Source organism: Monodon monoceros, unplaced genomic scaffold (assembly GCF_005190385.1).
Source record: "Monodon monoceros isolate NGI ecotype Baffin Bay Population unplaced genomic scaffold, NGI_Narwhal_1 Super_Scaffold_14, whole genome shotgun sequence".
NCBI lineage: Eukaryota > Metazoa > Chordata > Mammalia > Artiodactyla > Monodontidae > Monodon > Monodon monoceros.
The window spans coordinates 7,560,855-7,577,150 of record NW_021703770.1 but is presented as its reverse complement, the minus strand read 5'-3'; the positions used below and the strand labels follow the sequence as shown (position 1 = coordinate 7,577,150).

The following is a 16,296-nucleotide window of genomic DNA, read 5'->3' as shown; positions in this document are numbered from 1 at the left end:
TATAGTTGGAGGAAAGCAAGGCCCAGACAAGCAACCGGCCCCTGGGAACGCAGCTCAAAGAGCCAGGAGTGGAATCCCGGTCTGTTTGTCGCCCAAATCCGTGATTGATTGGCCTCTGAGAAAGTATAGTTTCTGAGCTGTTGCCTTGCTGCCAGCCATTTTTCACAGCATTCTTTTCTTCTCATTCCAATTCTTTGGATTAAAGATCATGTTTCCTTTATCACAGATGTGAGGACAAGCCATCCTCCCGGCTGAGGATTGCATTAAGATGCTAATCGATAGCTTAAGGGAAAAAATGGAAAGAAACAGACTGTGATCAAGGGGTGAGTTTTAGCTTAAGTGCAGCGTAAGGGATTGGGTGATAGAAACTCCTCTCCTATCATTCGGCAACCAGGAGCCCAGAGTTTGGGAATTAGAGCAGATGCATTTCTTATCTGGCTTCATGCTTTGGGGAGTAGAGGGGACCGAAGGGTTTGCAAATCTCTATGGTATGTGACTTACCTGTCTCCCGAGCAGGATAAAGGACTTCAAAGAATTTAAGCAGCCTGAAAGATTAACAGCTAAGTCAGAGCTGTGGGGTTTATATGAGTTCTTAGTGAAAGATACAGAGGGTGGAGGTGGGGAAAGGCTTGATAACTTTGCTTTAAGTCCTCTGGGAAAAAAAATGGAATAATAATCGTACCAAGAAGCCAAAGCGGTGAAACCGGATCACCTCCATCGGAGAAAAATGCCTTTGCTGGGAACTGAATAGCATCCGTGAACAGAATGACAAAGCACTGATTCAGCGTGGGATGGGAAACCTCTTCTGACAGTAATTACATGTACTGAAGGAGCAGAACAGGATCACAGGGTGATGATTTCCCCTTCCTGCTGTAAAGGTCTGTGAGCCAAGCATCACCTGTCCTGTGAGCCAGTGGAAGTCTTCTGAAGAACCGGCTAGGGGTTGCTCGTGAATTTTAGCAGGGTGGGCAAGCCTGGCCCCATTGCCTGTTCTTATAAAGCCGAAAATGGTTCTACATTTTTAAACAGTTGTAAAAAAGCAAAAGAAGAAGAGTATTTCATGATGTGTAAAAATGATATAAATTTGAATTTCATTATCCACATGGTGAAGATCTCTTTGGCTGTGATATGCTCCCTTCAGCTACCCACACCCCAAGCTTTACCTCATCCTTTTTATTCTCACCTCAGACCTCCCCGTCACCAGGAAGCCTTCTCTGATACCCTCCCATCCCATTAAGGGTAATATTTTTGTATTTGTCTTATTGTGCTCTATTGGGATGATCTCTTTGCTTGTCTGTCTCCCTCAGTAGGTTGTGTGTATGTGTGTACCTTCAGGGCAGGTACCCTTGTACCTCAAGCATCCTGCCTCCCCAGCACCTACAGTGGTTCAGGCCGGCTGGAACCCACGCAGGAGGTGGGGGACAGTGAGGATATTGTCGGAAAACGAGGCAGGGGCCACACACTGTCTATGGGAATGGTCTAGGAGAGCCGTTTGTGTGCCAGACCTTTTCAGGGTGCTGGGGACTCAGCTCCAAATAAGCCAGTCGGGATCCCTGCCCTCCTGGCCTGTACATTTCAGTTTAGGGAGATCAGTTACCTCAAAGTTACTTTTCTCATCTAGGAAATGAAGATCGCAATAGTAGCCACCGCAGAAGGCTGTCAGAAGGATAGAATGGTCGTAAGGAAAGGGCTTACAGCACCTGGTTCAAGGTAGACATTTGAGAATCGTTACCCATTGTCTGCCTAGAAAGATTGCATTTCTGAACTTTCGGTCGATTCTTGTGAAATATACCTACTGTGCTAACAGTAACATTTCCGGATGAAGCAGCAGGAACAAAAGCCACAGCCCTGGTTCTGCTTCAGTGACTGGCTAGCTGTGTGGCCTTGGGCAAACTGCTTGACCTCTCTGAGGCTCATTTTCCTTGTACTTAAAAATGCAGGTACAAAAAGACAAATGCTGCAGGCTTCCACTTGTACGAGGTACCTAATAGTCAAAATCATAGAGACAGAAAGTAGAATGGTAGTTGCCAGGGATGGTGAGGGGGAGGAGAATGGGGAGTTACTCTTGAATGGATGGTGCAGAGTTTCAATTTTACAAGAAGGCAAGAGTTATGGAGATGGGAGTTAGGGATAGTTGCACACTGTTACAAATTTATTCAATACCATGGAACTGTATGCTTAAGATGGTCACTACGAGTTGTCCCTACTCAATGCCCCCAATTCCTCTCCTCTCCTCTCTCTCAAGGCCACGCCAATCAGGCATCACGGCAGCACCCCACCCAAACCGCCTTTGTCAAGGTCTCCATGACTCCCATGTGGCTAACTGCTCTGCTCACTCGACCTCTCAGTAGCACTCCGCGCCTGCAGTAGGTCACTCGCTCCATGAGATGAGGTCTGCGCTTGGCATCGCCAACGCCATACTCTTCTGATCGTCTTCTATTTCATCAACTGCTTTTGCTCAGCCTCTTTTGCTGGTTCCGCCTCGTCTCCTTGACCTCTTGAGGTTGCTGGGTATAGTCCTTAGGTGTCTCCTCTTTTTTCTCTATACTTGTTCACTTGGAGATTGCATCTTGTCTCATGGTTTTAAAGGTTATCTATAACTTGTCAAATCTATAGATAGATAGACAGACAGACAGATAGATAGGTACCTTCAGCCCTAAATAATCTTAATTACACACTCAGCTATCTACAGAACATTTCCACTAGATGCCTCATATGCATCTCAGATTTAACATTTAAAAAGCCAAATTCACATCCTTTTGCAAAAACTTGCCCCTTCCCTAATCTACTCCCATCTCAATTAATGATACGTTCATTCTTCCAGGTACTCAAATAAAATACTGCATAATCTTCCTGGATTCTTCTTCTTCCACATCTCACATTCAGTCTATCAGAAAATCCTGTCATTTCTACTCTTTTTTTTTTTTAATTGTCTGTGGCTGGGTTCTTTTTTTAAATTATTTTTATTGGGATATAGTTGCTTTATAGTGTCATGTTAGTTTCTGCTGTGCAATGAAGTGAATCAGTACCATGTGTAAAGCAGATAGCCAGTGGGAACCTGCTGTATAGCTCAGGGAGCTCAGCTCGGTGCTCTGTGGTGACTTATATGGGTGGGGAGGGGCAGCAGAGGGGGGAGATCCAAGAGGGAGGGGATATATGTATATATATAGCTGTCATTTCTACTCTTAAAAGGTATCTAGATTCTAAATATTAAGATTTCTCACCACCTCCATCACCCTGGTCCAAGCCACTCTTGGCTCTCACCTGGATTATTGCTAATGCAGTCGTGTCCCTGATTAATCTCCTTGCCTCTGCCTTTGCCTCATTCAGTGTATTCTCAATACGGCAGCTAGAGAACCCCTTGTTAGCATCCGTCAGATCTTCTCACCTCTCTCCTCAAAGCCCTGCATGACTTCCTGTCTGACTCAGAGTAAAAGCAAATGTCTTTATCATGACCCAGCAGGCTGTTCATGACCTGACCTCTGTTACTTCTCTAATTTCATTTCTGCTTCTCTCTGCTAACTCCACCTGCCCTCCACCGGCCCGGGGCTGACCTGCCCAGAACCAGAAGATAAATTGCTGGCAATGTTTTCATATTTGATGTGGAGGCAGGATACAAGGACAATTGGACTCTTCTCAGGGGAGACACCTTACACGTCTTCAGTGTGGGGAAGCCACAGGGTCTCAGGTCACCTGGATGCCCGACATTGTTCATTGTTGAAAGCTTCATTGTTGGAAGCCGACATTGTTAGGAACAGTAACTGGCTCCCAGGAGGATCTGCAAGGTTATGAATGGGCTTTTGCTCCATTTGTGCAGATGGAAAGGGATTTTCTCAGGGATATAATTTTTAGGCTCTTTTTCTGTCTGTCATGCAGTCATCTGAGACCGGAGGTGGGTATGTTTTATTGGGGGAGGGACATATGTTTGCTGAGTGGATGCTCATCTCACCTGTCAGCCACGGGTCTTCACAATGACAAATGTGGACCTGATCTTCTAGCAGACCTTCTACCCTGCTTCCTAGTGGTTACAGGCACTGTTTTAATAATGAACAAGTTCATGGGCACCACGGCCAGCTTGTCCAGTGTTGGCCAACTTTGTCCTTTGACTTACAGAGTGATTTGTGGCAACCTGGCTGGGTTTTTGCTTCCCTGTGTGTATGTAGGGTTTTCAAGTGGGGCTTATGTACCAGATGCTCATGTTGCTATGCTGTTTTCCCTCTGCCCAGCTGCAAGCTCACCTGTGGTCACAGCACACGGGTCACAGCAGGCAGACAGCTCCTCTGGCTACGTCTCTCTGCTTCTCTGCCTTAGAGCTTTTGCACCTGGGAGCTTGCTCAGCTGTAGCACAGGAAAACTGACAGAGGAGGGAACTTATATCCCAGGGGCAACTCTCAACCAGGGAAGAACCGGGCTCCGTGGATGAATACCCCAGATGCCTGTCCCAAGGTGGAATGATTCTCTGGTGTATTTCACATGCGTTCTCAGGGGGTTCCTGGTGGAATTGAGCCCAGTTACCCACAAGGATTAGCTCATTCTTTACTGGCTTTTCTCCCTCCCTGTTCCAGTCTCTGCACTCTTTCTCAGCTGTGTTTTCTGGGATCACTTTCCAAATATACTACCTGCATCCAACATTCTGTCTCTATTCTTGCAGAAACCCAAATTAAGGCAGCCAGGCGTGTGGGTACAGGATGGAGTCAGAAGCTGTCATTCACTGAGCATGCGCTGAGTGCCAGATCCTTGGCTAGGATAATGACCCTTCAAGGCACACATTGTTCTCCCCACTTTACAGATGATAAACCAAGACAGAGAAAGGTTAAGTAACTCTCCCGAGGTTCCCTGCTCCAACTCCCTCTTTCTCATGAGAAAACATCCCTTCCTGCTCTACTGACAACAGAGAGAGGCCATCTGATATGAGCTTTACTAATTTCCTCTCTGTTGACTTACATTCACTCTGAGTCACCCACGTGGTCTTCCCCCCAACATGGTCTAGGAGGGGAAACTTCTCCAAAGAAAGTGGCATGAGTCTTGGGGGTAGATGGTCCTGGGCCCTACTTGTGACTGTTCACTTATCAATGTCTGTCCTTGGGCAGGTCTTTTATGTTTCTGGGTCTGAATTTTCTCACCTATAAAAATGGAGTAATAATGTCTTAAAACTGTAACGATTAGATAATGTTTTACTAAAGTCTGTACATCTACAACCTGTATAGTGGCTGTTCCTAAGGAGGTGTGCAATCCATATCATGCACTTTGTAGCTATGAAAACATTGAATTATGTTTTCTTTCTTGTGTCTTTATTCTCTGCGTCTCAACCACTTCTTACAAACATACCCAAATCCCGTCCTATTCCTCCTGCCCGCGACTAATAATGAACTGTCTTTCCTTGTCGCTCTGTGTTGTTAATGAAGCAAAGAACATTTTGCCACACAATCATTGAAATGTCTATTTATTAGTAAGTGGTGCGGTATTTATTTGTTTTAAGATAGAACATAAAAAATCAGGTAAGAATTGTTTGCATAATATATATGGAAATCAACTTATTAAAGTTGTTCAAATATTGGACAGAGCCAGAATATAAATTACACATACAGTTTAAAAATTACAGGAAATCATATTATAAAGAGCACGAAAGGCCACTTGTGGAAGAGTTGTGTTCCCATGTAAGCCAGAACGTGAAGAGAGCCTACTGTAGCATGGAGGCAAATTCAGGGGGCAAGGCACCAGAATTCTATGCCGTAAAAGGGGGTTAAAGAAAATACAATCCAAAATCAGATACAACGGATTCATGTCACTGGAAGCCTCAGTTTGCTCTTCAGATTGGTGTTTTCCATCACTGCTACATCACAAAGAGAAAAAAGAAAAAGAATAGCCATACCCCATTGGAAGCAATGTGGAAGGCATCTTCCTCATTAAAACAGGGAATGATTGACAAATCTGATGAAGTTGGTGCATCTTTCTAAGGGGATTTTCAAGATGGGGCAGGGCCCACCTCACATCTCCAACAGCAAAGCCTCTGACACTTGACAACAAGGTGGCTGCCAGTCTTGGAACTTGGCTTCCCACCTGGACTCTGAACTCTCACAGGAACTTTGGAGGGTGGAGCTGTGCTCCCTTCTCTTGGCAAAGGATTCAGAGGGAAAAGAAGAGCCCAATTATCAGATCAGGTTGGCTTCCACTGGGAACCTTGATCTTTTCATATCGAGAAAGAGAAACACAACTGTTCTGAGCCTTTGGCCTCCCAGAGAATGTTTTTGAAGACTCACCTGTTTCTGCAGGATCTCTCAGCTCTGAAATAAAGGGACAGTCTAGAGACAAAAGACTAGTCAGGAGGGACATTTGAACTTGTTTGGTTAAAACAATGAAAGGAAATCCTTGGGGGCAAAGAACAAGGGGCACTTGTGGGATAATCTGTAGCCACACCAAACTCCCAGAGCTGATGGATTCCAACATGAACCAGATGGACAATCTATGTGGCGTTATTCTCTGCCACCGGCAGCTGGATCGTGAAACCACGCAAAGGAGCAGACAGGACCCGCCGAATAGCAAGGGGAACAGTCAATGCAAGAATCACTCTTCTCTCCAGGGAACCAACAGGACTGTAATCATTTTACTTAAAGGTGATGGGGTGTGGGAGGGCAAGGCTTTGTGGAAGCCCGCAAGGCATGATTTGGGAGCATTTCTGTTGACCTGGGAGACTTGGGGTGGGGAGGAAGAATGGGCTTTGGAGGTACATGGGTTTTGGTTAACGGCTTCTCCCTCTCAGCTTCAGCTTTCTATAAGGTGGAAACAGTAATACCTCCTCAGTGGGGTTGTGATGAGGATTGCATGAAGTCGAGAGAGAGAACTATGACGTCACATGCTGCCCATAAAGAGAGCTTAGGGTGAATTCTCCTCCCCTTCCCTGAACTCAGTCTTGGGGACAGAGGAAGAGAATAGAACACTGAAGCGAAACGTGCTCTCATTTTGAGTTACTCTCAGGCAACAAATTGTAGAGTCCATCTGAAAAGTCTAAGAGGAATTACAAATATATTCCTAACCCCTGGGCAAGGCTTTTGACCGCTTAATTATAAGTCACACTCAGGTTATTCTTACATAGAACCCATTTTTGACTTATTTCCCTCTGAAACTTATTTTAACCTTAGAACGGTGCTATGTGAAGGCTGACAGAATGACAGTCATTAAAGTCAGTGGGTCACCTATTGCCATCCAAGAACTTGACCACCTTTCTATCTCTTAGGAGCTCCTGACTCAGGAGAACTGAACATCCTGCTACTAGCTTTAACAAGGGGAGCCCTGCCAAATTCTGGAAAATCTATCCCAAGCACAATATAAGTGGAAACCAACTATGGAAATCCTCATTTGAGCCAATGGAGGCCTGTTGACTTCCTAAAACAATTTTCTAGGAACATAAGTTATCTTCAGTTGAATCCTGTTTGCTTCTTTGTAGCTTTTGGTGAAGACTAGAATACCTGGCTGTGATATGACCAAGACAGACGTTCTCTGGGACAAAGCAGGAGGAGGCAGGCCGTGCCCAGGTGGGACCCAGAGATCCCAGGGCAAAGGGACAACTTCAGTAGACCTGCTGACTTGGGGTCATATACTTCCCCAAAGAAATCACATCCCATTTCCTAAAATCAAGCCCATACATTTTTTTCAAGGAGAAATCCTGGTAAATTGGCTTATAGGTAAGGATATAACCTGAGGCATCACTCTGGAGCTGAATGAGTCCAAGTGATGGACCAAACTGCTGAACCAGTCTAAGCTTGGGGGAGAGGTCAGGGGAGCGGAGGGGAGGAGTGCCCTACATTCCTTTTCTCAGCCACACACAGCAGCAGTGGTATGTCTACAGCTTTGGAACACAGCAGGATTTTGGAAGAAAGAGCGATGTCATCTTTCAAGGCATGGGATCATCAATCATATTCCAGAGATGGGAAGATGTCCCGACACTTGTGTCTGGTTTCGCAGTTTCTCCAGTGGACCAGGAAGTTCTCTCTCATCTCCTGGGCTCAACAGAAATACTTTATTCTCACTGGGTATTTTACTTTTAGTTTTTGATCTCCAACATCTGGTCCAGGAGTTAGGAGACCTAACTAGTCTAGATTCTGCTGAGTTCTAGATTCTGCTACACAGTCACTCATTTAATCACTGATCGACTAAGTGTGACTCCCTTTGCTCTGAGCCTCTGCTTCCTGATATAAAAAGAGAGGTGGTCTGGGTAATTAAGGTCTCTTCTTGCTCTGAGCATCTAAGAATCTATGAAATTATACCTCCCTGTGTCTATGATAATAAAGCAGAACACTAGTCACAGTTTCCTGCAGGGATGCCAGAGTTGAGGCTGTTCAAAGCTGGGAACCAATCCCCCTGAGGAGGGTTTCAGCAAACTTAAACTCTTTCTTGGAAGTTCTCCACTCATTGCTAGCATTTGTCTGACAGACATCATGGCACGGTTGAATTTCCTCGTTGAAACCACTCATTTCTTTATATTTAATTATTCCTTCTACTTGGCTTTACCTCCTACACATCATCCTTCGAGACAACGGGGCAGTATCTGGTACAGTGTGTCCCATGGAACTGCCACAGCCCAACCACTGGGACCCAACAGTCTTGCTCTCCTCATTCCGACATTCCTGCTCTTCCTTATTTTGATGGAAAAAGTAAGCATTTCTATTTCTAGAGATGTCCTTATTTAAATAGCAATTGTGAAAGTGCCTGATTTTGTCGTGTAAAAATTGGGATTGTATCTTCACCACTCTTTTTCTGAAAAAGATTTTCTAGTGTAAATTCAGAGTTCATGAGTAATACCAAGACTCAGGCAATGGCGTCCATACATGCTGTAAAAAAAGAACACGAATAACAGTACCCCGGATATGGCAGTCATTGTAGTAGGGGCTTTATCTATATGGATTGTGTCTTTGAAAATCAAAACACGTCAGAAAAGCCAAAGACGTTTGAATATAAGTCAAATTTTCATCCAGGGCATCTCTATATCCTTCCGAGCTCTTTGGTATTTTTCATTACTGGTTTCCTAAAGCACTAAAGCTATGCAGATAGGCTGGTTCCTAACATGTTCTGACCTGGGCATCGTGATACCTGCTACCTGATTTAGGGGACTGTTGGCTCGGTTTTAAATAGTGTAATATCAGTAACACAAGAACTTTGGGTTGATTTGAATACAAAGAAAGGACTTACAGTCTGTTTAAAAGTTCATCCTGAAACAAGCAAGCCTTCAAAGACAAGTGAGGACATGGGCAGATTCCTCAGGATGCCCAGGGTTCAGAAAGCAAAGATAATCCTTGGGGTTCTAGGTGCCCTGGATATGTATTCAAGGAAAACGAAGAGTAGCTATGGGGCATCTTCTGGAGGAAGCCTGGGGTGCACTTTCCAAAGTGCTGCTGGCTTCTTAGGACACTGGACACATTTATTCTCTTGCCCCAGGAGAATCTGATGTGCAGGTTTCCAGAAGCAGAGTGACGCTTTTCTCTTCAAATAGATGCTGTATATTGGTTTACTATAAGCTTCTCTTGGTCAACACAATGAAATGGAGATTTCTCCAAGAACCTTCTCAGATACTCCAGAAACTCCTTCTTCCACAGCTTGTCTGGAGCTATAATGTCTAAAGCATTGAACGCAAACTCAAAAGTCCCCATACAATCCAATCAGCCTTCCCTGAGCTGATGGGGTCATTACGATTTTGATGCAGAAGTTTTGCTTTCACTTTCTTCCATGTTCAGTCTCTCACTGATTCCAACCTAGGAAGCATTCCTGTCTGTATAGTTGTCTGCAGGGATGAAATCAGGTTCTTTCCACTTCTGGTTGACATAATGTAAAGGGACCTTTAATAATTCAAGGCCACCAGATTCCTAGCTTTTTGATAGCAGTCTGTATTTTTCTTATCTCTGAATTTCTGGTGCATTGTGCAGTGCCTAGAAGACAGTGGTGCTTAATAAATCTTGTAAATGAATAACCAAAGGAACATTTTTATCGCGCTCATTAGAGTGGTATGGAATTATGACAATGATCTTGGCCAGTTTTGAGTAGCTCCTGTTACGTTAACATTTTCTATAAGTAATTATTCTTTCAACTTACAGTGTCTAGGAACTGTGTTGCACAAAATAGGCATTAAATGCATACTGTTGATTAATGAGCTCATTTGATGTACAGTATATACCTTGGGGTTTTCTGGCTATGTCTTCATGACAACTAGAGCTTTATAATATCAACGCCATGTCTAATAAGTCTAATCTCTCAGTTTCCAGAACAAACGCAGTTAGTGAATAGAACCTTCTCAATTTGATTTTTTTTCCTCTCACAAAAAAAAACAAAAAACCTTTCAGTATTTGCTTGTGTGCTAGTCTCTGATAGTCAAAACTCAAAATTGATCTCAAGTATTTTCTTCTCAGCCCAATAGGATCACCCTTCACCTAACATTTGGAAAGTGTATTTATCTCATTAATGTTGATCCTGCTAAAAGACGACCTCTTCAATTTTGCATATATCATGTTGTGACACAGAGACTGAATACATATATCATAGTTTCCCTCGAGAAAATCATCCTTCATTTGCCATTATTTCATGGAGTTCTGCTGAAACTACTGCAATTTCCTGGGCAAGCTTCAGAACCACTGGTTTATCTGAAGTAGAATAACCTTGGGCTGTGTTATTTGCCAATTCTGTTGGATTATTTCATCATGCTGTTTTTTTTTTTGACAAAAAGAGGTTTGTGGAAGCACACACAGTTTCTCCTAATAACTTATGTTTAATCCCAGACTCTGAATTTCTACTTCATCAATGCCAGCCATGTTGATGATGTCGTCTGTGGGCAGGCAACTTGAGTAGGTTTGGTTTGCATTTCTGGAATGTGTTTTTTTTTAAAAGGAATATCAAAGAATATTCTAGATGATTTTTCTTTCTTTTTTGTTTTCTTAGATGGGAAAGAACAGCTCTTAAGATTCTTATCATTTATTCATTCACGAAGATGTAATTTGCCTTTGTCTACACTGATAAAGACAACATACTGCATTGGAGGTATGGAATCGACACAAACCCAATCCCTGCCCATCAGTTACTAAAAGAACCTAAGGTAATCCTCTAACTTTGGAGCCATGGTAACTATTTTTAACCTGAGGATGAGAAAGTCTCACTCTTCCAGCTGGGAACTCCATTGAGTTCTTGGAAAATGCCTCTATTTGTAAGATACTGAGGCCAGTAGGTTCTGCAAGAATATTAATAAGTTAGAAAAATAATTGGTATGTTAGATGGCTCCATCATTTTTGACAAAAGATTCCAGGAAGGTCAGAATCAAGAACCGAACTCTAAGGAAGGGGCATAAGGTTTCTTAGGTCATCAACTCCAGTGGCACTTGCAGCCATACTGAAGGGGGTCAGGAGGCTCACATGCCCTTTGCCCTTCGGATAGCCAGAAAGTCAAATGGCAAACCATGGGGGAGGGGGTTTCACGTCTGATGTATGTGCGCACTCTTGTGTATTTCCTACCTCGGACTTCAAAGCCAACACCCGTCCATTCGTGGGACTCTCCAAGTAAAACTCCTTTTTTACCCCTCACAAAGCCAAGGAGTTCGGGCTTTGGTTTTAAGTCCCTAAAGTCAGGGGCTGACCCTTCATTATTACTGTACTCTGAGCCTTATACATGGTACCTGTTGACACATAGGTTGAAAGAAACCAATCTCTGAGGAAGGAGCTCCTCTCTCCAATGTAGTGCAAGATCCCTGCATTAGGTAACGATGAAACCATCCACCATCATGTCTGCCACAGCCATTATGGCTCTTGACAAGACTGCGAGGGAGAACGTCGGTGGGACGTAGACACTCGCTTAGGCCATTTCAAACATCCTGTCAAGGTAACCATCCACAATGTGTGCTTAGACTTATGAAAAGACTGAGACAATAACACTGCAGTGTAGTCATTTAGCTAATTACCTCAAACCTAACGGAAACCTTTTCCATCAGTGTGTTTCAGAGAATAGCAACATCTCCTAGCAGGATGGCTTCTGCCTCATATTAATGCTTATATAGTAGGACAGTGAGCTCAGCTAGTCTTAGGGCTATGTGTGGTTTAAAAAATCTAGAGGAGGGGGATTCCCTGGTGGCGCAGTGGTTGAGAGTCCGCCTGCCGATGCAGGGGACGCGGGTTCGTGCCCCGGTCCGGGAAGATCCCACGTGCTGCGGAGCGGCTGGGACCGTGAGTCATGGCCGCTGAGCCTGCGCGTCCGGAGCCTGTGCTCCGTAACGGGAGAGGCCACAGCGGTGAGAGGCCCACGTACCGCAAAAAAAAAAAAAAAAAAAAAAAAAAAAACCTAGAGGAGGAAAAATGGATGGTTGTGGAAATTTTGTCTAGTTGCATATTAATGAATGTTGTAGCTCACTTGTATTACTACTTTGTTCTGGATCCAAAATGCAAAGCATCCGGCAAACATGTTTTGCAATAAAAGCAGACATCCTCCTCCCGCTGGGTAAACAGTGTCACGAATGCTTTCCACACAACAGAGTACAGGCATCTCGGTCCTGTTGTGTAAACTGCAGAGTGGCGTGGCAGGAGGGACCAGGGCCTGTTGTGAGTCAGCTGACCGGGCTTTGAGTCTCAGGTCTCCGGGGAACAATGGAGTGGCCCTGGACATAGGTCTTTACCTGGGCCTAGGCTTTCTCATTTTTACAAGGAAGGATGTGGACTGGATAATTCTGTGCGCCCTCTTGACTCTAGTTCCTATTTGAGATGGATATTTTATACAAGTATCTCGGGGAAGAATGTGAATTGGAACCTCATTTTGAAGGCACTGAGCTCCTGCCCCGAGGGGCACCCCGCTGCTGATAAAGTCTGTTATCTTTGGCTACGTAATTTGGGAGCGATCTTAACGTGCGTGTGTGTGTGTGTGTGTGTGTGTGTGTGTGTGTATGTGTGTATGTGTGTTTTCTCCCTGCCTAGTCACAACTCATCCGACACGTTACACCTGCCACCACCCTTCATAGATGAGGAAACCGGGGCGTGATAGTTGACGATGACAGACTTAGTGAGGTCCCTTTGAGAGCTTCTGGAAGGTTTTCCCAGGCTTTCCTTAATAAAATAATGTTTTAAATTCTTGGTTTTGAAGATGTGATGACTATCTCGTTCCTGCCCTCACGTTTTTAGCTCAGGAGGCAACGTCACTGGTACGCAATGTATTTTTGTTGAGAGAATTATTTGCTTGCTTTAGAAAACGGTTAATTGTTGGACTGTTTTACATAAAGGGGCAGTGACGCTAGAAACAACGTAAACGACCTTCTCTGCTCACCCAACCAAAACCCAAACCAGACGACCACACAGACACATAGCACGGCTCCTCAGTCATTTCTCCCTGTACTGGTCCAGGCATGATTCAAAGTAAGAAGAGCGGATAAATGTGTATCCTAAAGAGGTTAGCGGTACCATTTATATAGTGTAAAGTCATGCAAACCATGCTCGAAAGGAAGCGGCTTCACTGTGGTCACCTGGAGAAGAAAAAGGCCATGAGAAGCCCCAGCCCAGGTGGGGCTGCCACGCACATGCACGCGTTTGATGCAGCCACTGGGGATCTCACAGGTACATGGCGGGTGTGAGAGCAAGTGAGCTATACAAAGTCTGTCTACATTACAAGGAGGAGCCAGCCCACAACCCCTTTTAAGTGGGCTTGTTGGAAGGGGTCCATATCGCATCAGAAATACCATCCCCCGTGGATGACAAAGGCATGGAGCCACTGGGCGTGAAGGGGTCTGTGTCCGTGTCTGTCTCACCCTCGGCGAGGTACCGTTTCTCCCTCATCCAGCTTGACCCCCCGCTCGGGCCAAACACAAAATCGTCTCTGTCTTGGGAGATGCTGAAGCCACTTGGAGAGCGTTCCAGCTCCTCGTGGTTGATGGACATCAGGGACAGGGGTGTGTCACTGTCCCGGGTGATGCTGCGTCTCTGCTGGGGGGAGACCCGGTCCGAGCAGGGACTGTGCAGTTCAGCCTGGGAGTGGTAGCTCCCTCGGGAGTCGAGAAGAGTCAAGATAGGCAGGACGGTGGGCCTTTCCGCATAGGTGGTCGCCGAGGAGGAAAGGGCGGCGTGAACCTTTCCAGAACTGGGTGCCCCTCGGGACAGGTTCACGGGGTCGTGGGCAAAAACGCCGTAGGGGCCGGCCTTGTCAATGGGCACCTGGTGGACGCTGTAGGGAGCGCTGGGGGCGCCGGTCTCAGAGTCGTTACACATGATGGTTTTCAAATCCGCTTCCCTGTGGTCCTCTCTCTTCTCCACCTCAGCTGGCGAAGAGGTCCCCTGGGTCGGGCGGAAGTCGGTGACGTGCACCTGCAGCCGCTCCATGTGCTGCATATGCATATCCACCAGGAAATCCAGTTTCTTCCCCATGTCGCGAACCTGGAAAATACAAGGAACCGTGAATCGCTGCTTTCTCCGGACCTGCGGGTAGTTTTACTGGTCGGGAGGAAAAACTATAGCGTTTACTTTTCAGAAAGGAAGAGGGTTCTTGCAAGTCGTAATCATCATAACAGCTAATTATTTTGTGCCTCTTAATTTTGAGCCTTGCGCATGGATTAGTGCTAATCTAAAAAAAAAAAAAAACACAGGGCAAGGACTTTCCAGAAAGCCGGAAGCAGAGAGATGGGTGGAGGACAAGTTTTACCCGAGGAGGAGGTGGCCTTGCTGCTGCGTTTGGGTCTAGGAGCGGGAGATCTTGATTTGCAAACATCCCCTTACAGAAGCATCTAGACTGTTTGTGTACATTTCCCCTACCTGGTGATGTAAGCCCCAAAGAAAGATACAAGGGCAGTGGTTAGCAAGAATTGCGCCTCTCAGAACTGGAGACCCTGCCTAGGGGTCTTGGAGGCCAGGGGAAGATACACTGAGATAAGCTGCATCTATCTGTTCCTACCCACACAATTGAGAACGTATCAAAATCTTTGAGTGCACAGACACAAGTGTGCATTCATGTGTGCATGGCATGTTCTTTCCCTGACAGTTCATAACTCACCAGGAAGCACTGCAGGCAGGTCTACCATCCTCTCTTACAGATGAAGACACAAAGCGTAGAACTAGGTCATGGCTGGGTTGGTACCCAAGCCTTAACAATAACTAATACTTCTCTAGCAGTTAGTATGCACTTTAAAGATATTAACTTATTTAATTTTCGTAACAGCCCTATGAGGTGGATACTATTATTCTCTCTATTTTCCAGGTGAGGAAATAGAGGCACAGAGAGATGAAGTAACTCATCAAACATCACAGAGCAGGTAAGTGGAAGAGCTGAGATGAGAAATTAAAAATTTTAAACGGAAAAGGATATTCCTGATATACCAAAAAAGAATAATCATTCAAATTTTCTCTTGCTTCTTCTGCACAGGTCCAGTTTTAGGTTCTGAATAAAATAAAAGGATTGATAGGAATCCTAAGGGAAACTGACAGTGCTATTTATCTAGTGTAAAGTTGGGCAAACGATCCTGAAATATAAGCTGCTTTACTGCAGAGAGGAGAGGTGGGCTACCTAGGGTGCTGTCACTGAATAGGTTTCTTTCTGCCCTGAATGAACCCCACCCACAGCCTGCCCTCCTCCAGGCCCCTTCACACCGGCCACACAATGACCCAAACTTTCAGGGAAGGGGGAGAATTACGAATAAATGTGGAGAAGGTCACCAACATTCCTTCACCACCATGAAGCTCATGGTAACAGTAGCCACCATTTGTTGAGTGTTTACTGTGTGCCAGCTACTACTGTAGATAATTTACAGGTATCAGTTGATTTAGTCCTCATGGCAACCTTATGAGGTATTAAAATCCCTGTTCTACATACGAGGAAACTAAGACTCAGAACAATTTATTCACTTGCATGTGACCACCCAACCAGTAAAGTGCTGAATTGGCGATTTCATTTCCAGATCCTTTTATGAATGGTAGATTCTCAAGTATGTCATCTCCCTATGAAAAAAATGACATTTGAAAGTAAATTTCACATACTTGTTTTTTGGTGAGAGAAAGGAAGGACCTACCTGCCTTTCGACTTTCACAAACTTCCCCATCATGCTCTGGTCTTCAGTTTCGGATGTGGATGGTCTGGCCACATACGGTTCATTCCTAGGAAAGAGCCCATATTGCTGTAAGATCGTGATAGCTACTTTTGCCTTGGAAGGTCATTTCAGCTAGGTGGGCTGTGGCCCCTGGAACTATCCTTCTCGTGTTCAGGCTGACGTGGTCTGGAAGAGGCCACACAACTCTGGAGGCAAATGGGCATCAGGAAAGGCCAGCATTTTCCTGTCTTCAACAGGGACATCTCATGCTT

General features: G+C 45.0%; 2 protein-coding genes across 8 annotated transcripts in view; one reads left to right on the top strand and one right to left on the bottom strand.

Annotated features, from left to right (window-relative positions):
- EFR3A (EFR3 homolog A) overlaps positions 1 to 16,296 on the top strand; it is a 200,544-nt gene that overhangs the window by 168,920 nt on the left and 15,328 nt on the right. For 4 of the 7 annotated variants that reach the window (XR_003793453.1, XR_003793448.1, XR_003793451.1 and 1 more), the window contains 2 exons: positions 10,924 to 11,022; positions 11,665 to 12,277. The gene's annotated coding sequence lies outside the window, so the exon portion shown is untranslated. Of the gene's footprint in view, positions 1 to 10,923; positions 11,078 to 11,664; positions 13,569 to 14,266; positions 14,430 to 15,198; positions 15,254 to 16,296 lie in introns of those variants that run through there. The other 3 variants (XR_003793450.1, XR_003793454.1, XR_003793452.1) reach the window with 3 other exon arrangements.
- KCNQ3 (potassium voltage-gated channel subfamily Q member 3) overlaps positions 13,393 to 16,296 on the bottom strand; it is a 290,204-nt gene continuing 287,300 nt past the window's right edge. The window contains exons 14-15 of the mRNA XM_029222419.1: positions 16,007 to 16,091; positions 13,393 to 14,381 (exon numbers count right to left, since the gene is read on the bottom strand). Of these exons, the coding sequence (XP_029078252.1) occupies positions 13,647 to 14,381; positions 16,007 to 16,091 (820 nt within the window). The 3' untranslated portion in view covers positions 13,393 to 13,646. The remainder of the gene's footprint in view (positions 14,382 to 16,006; positions 16,092 to 16,296) is intronic.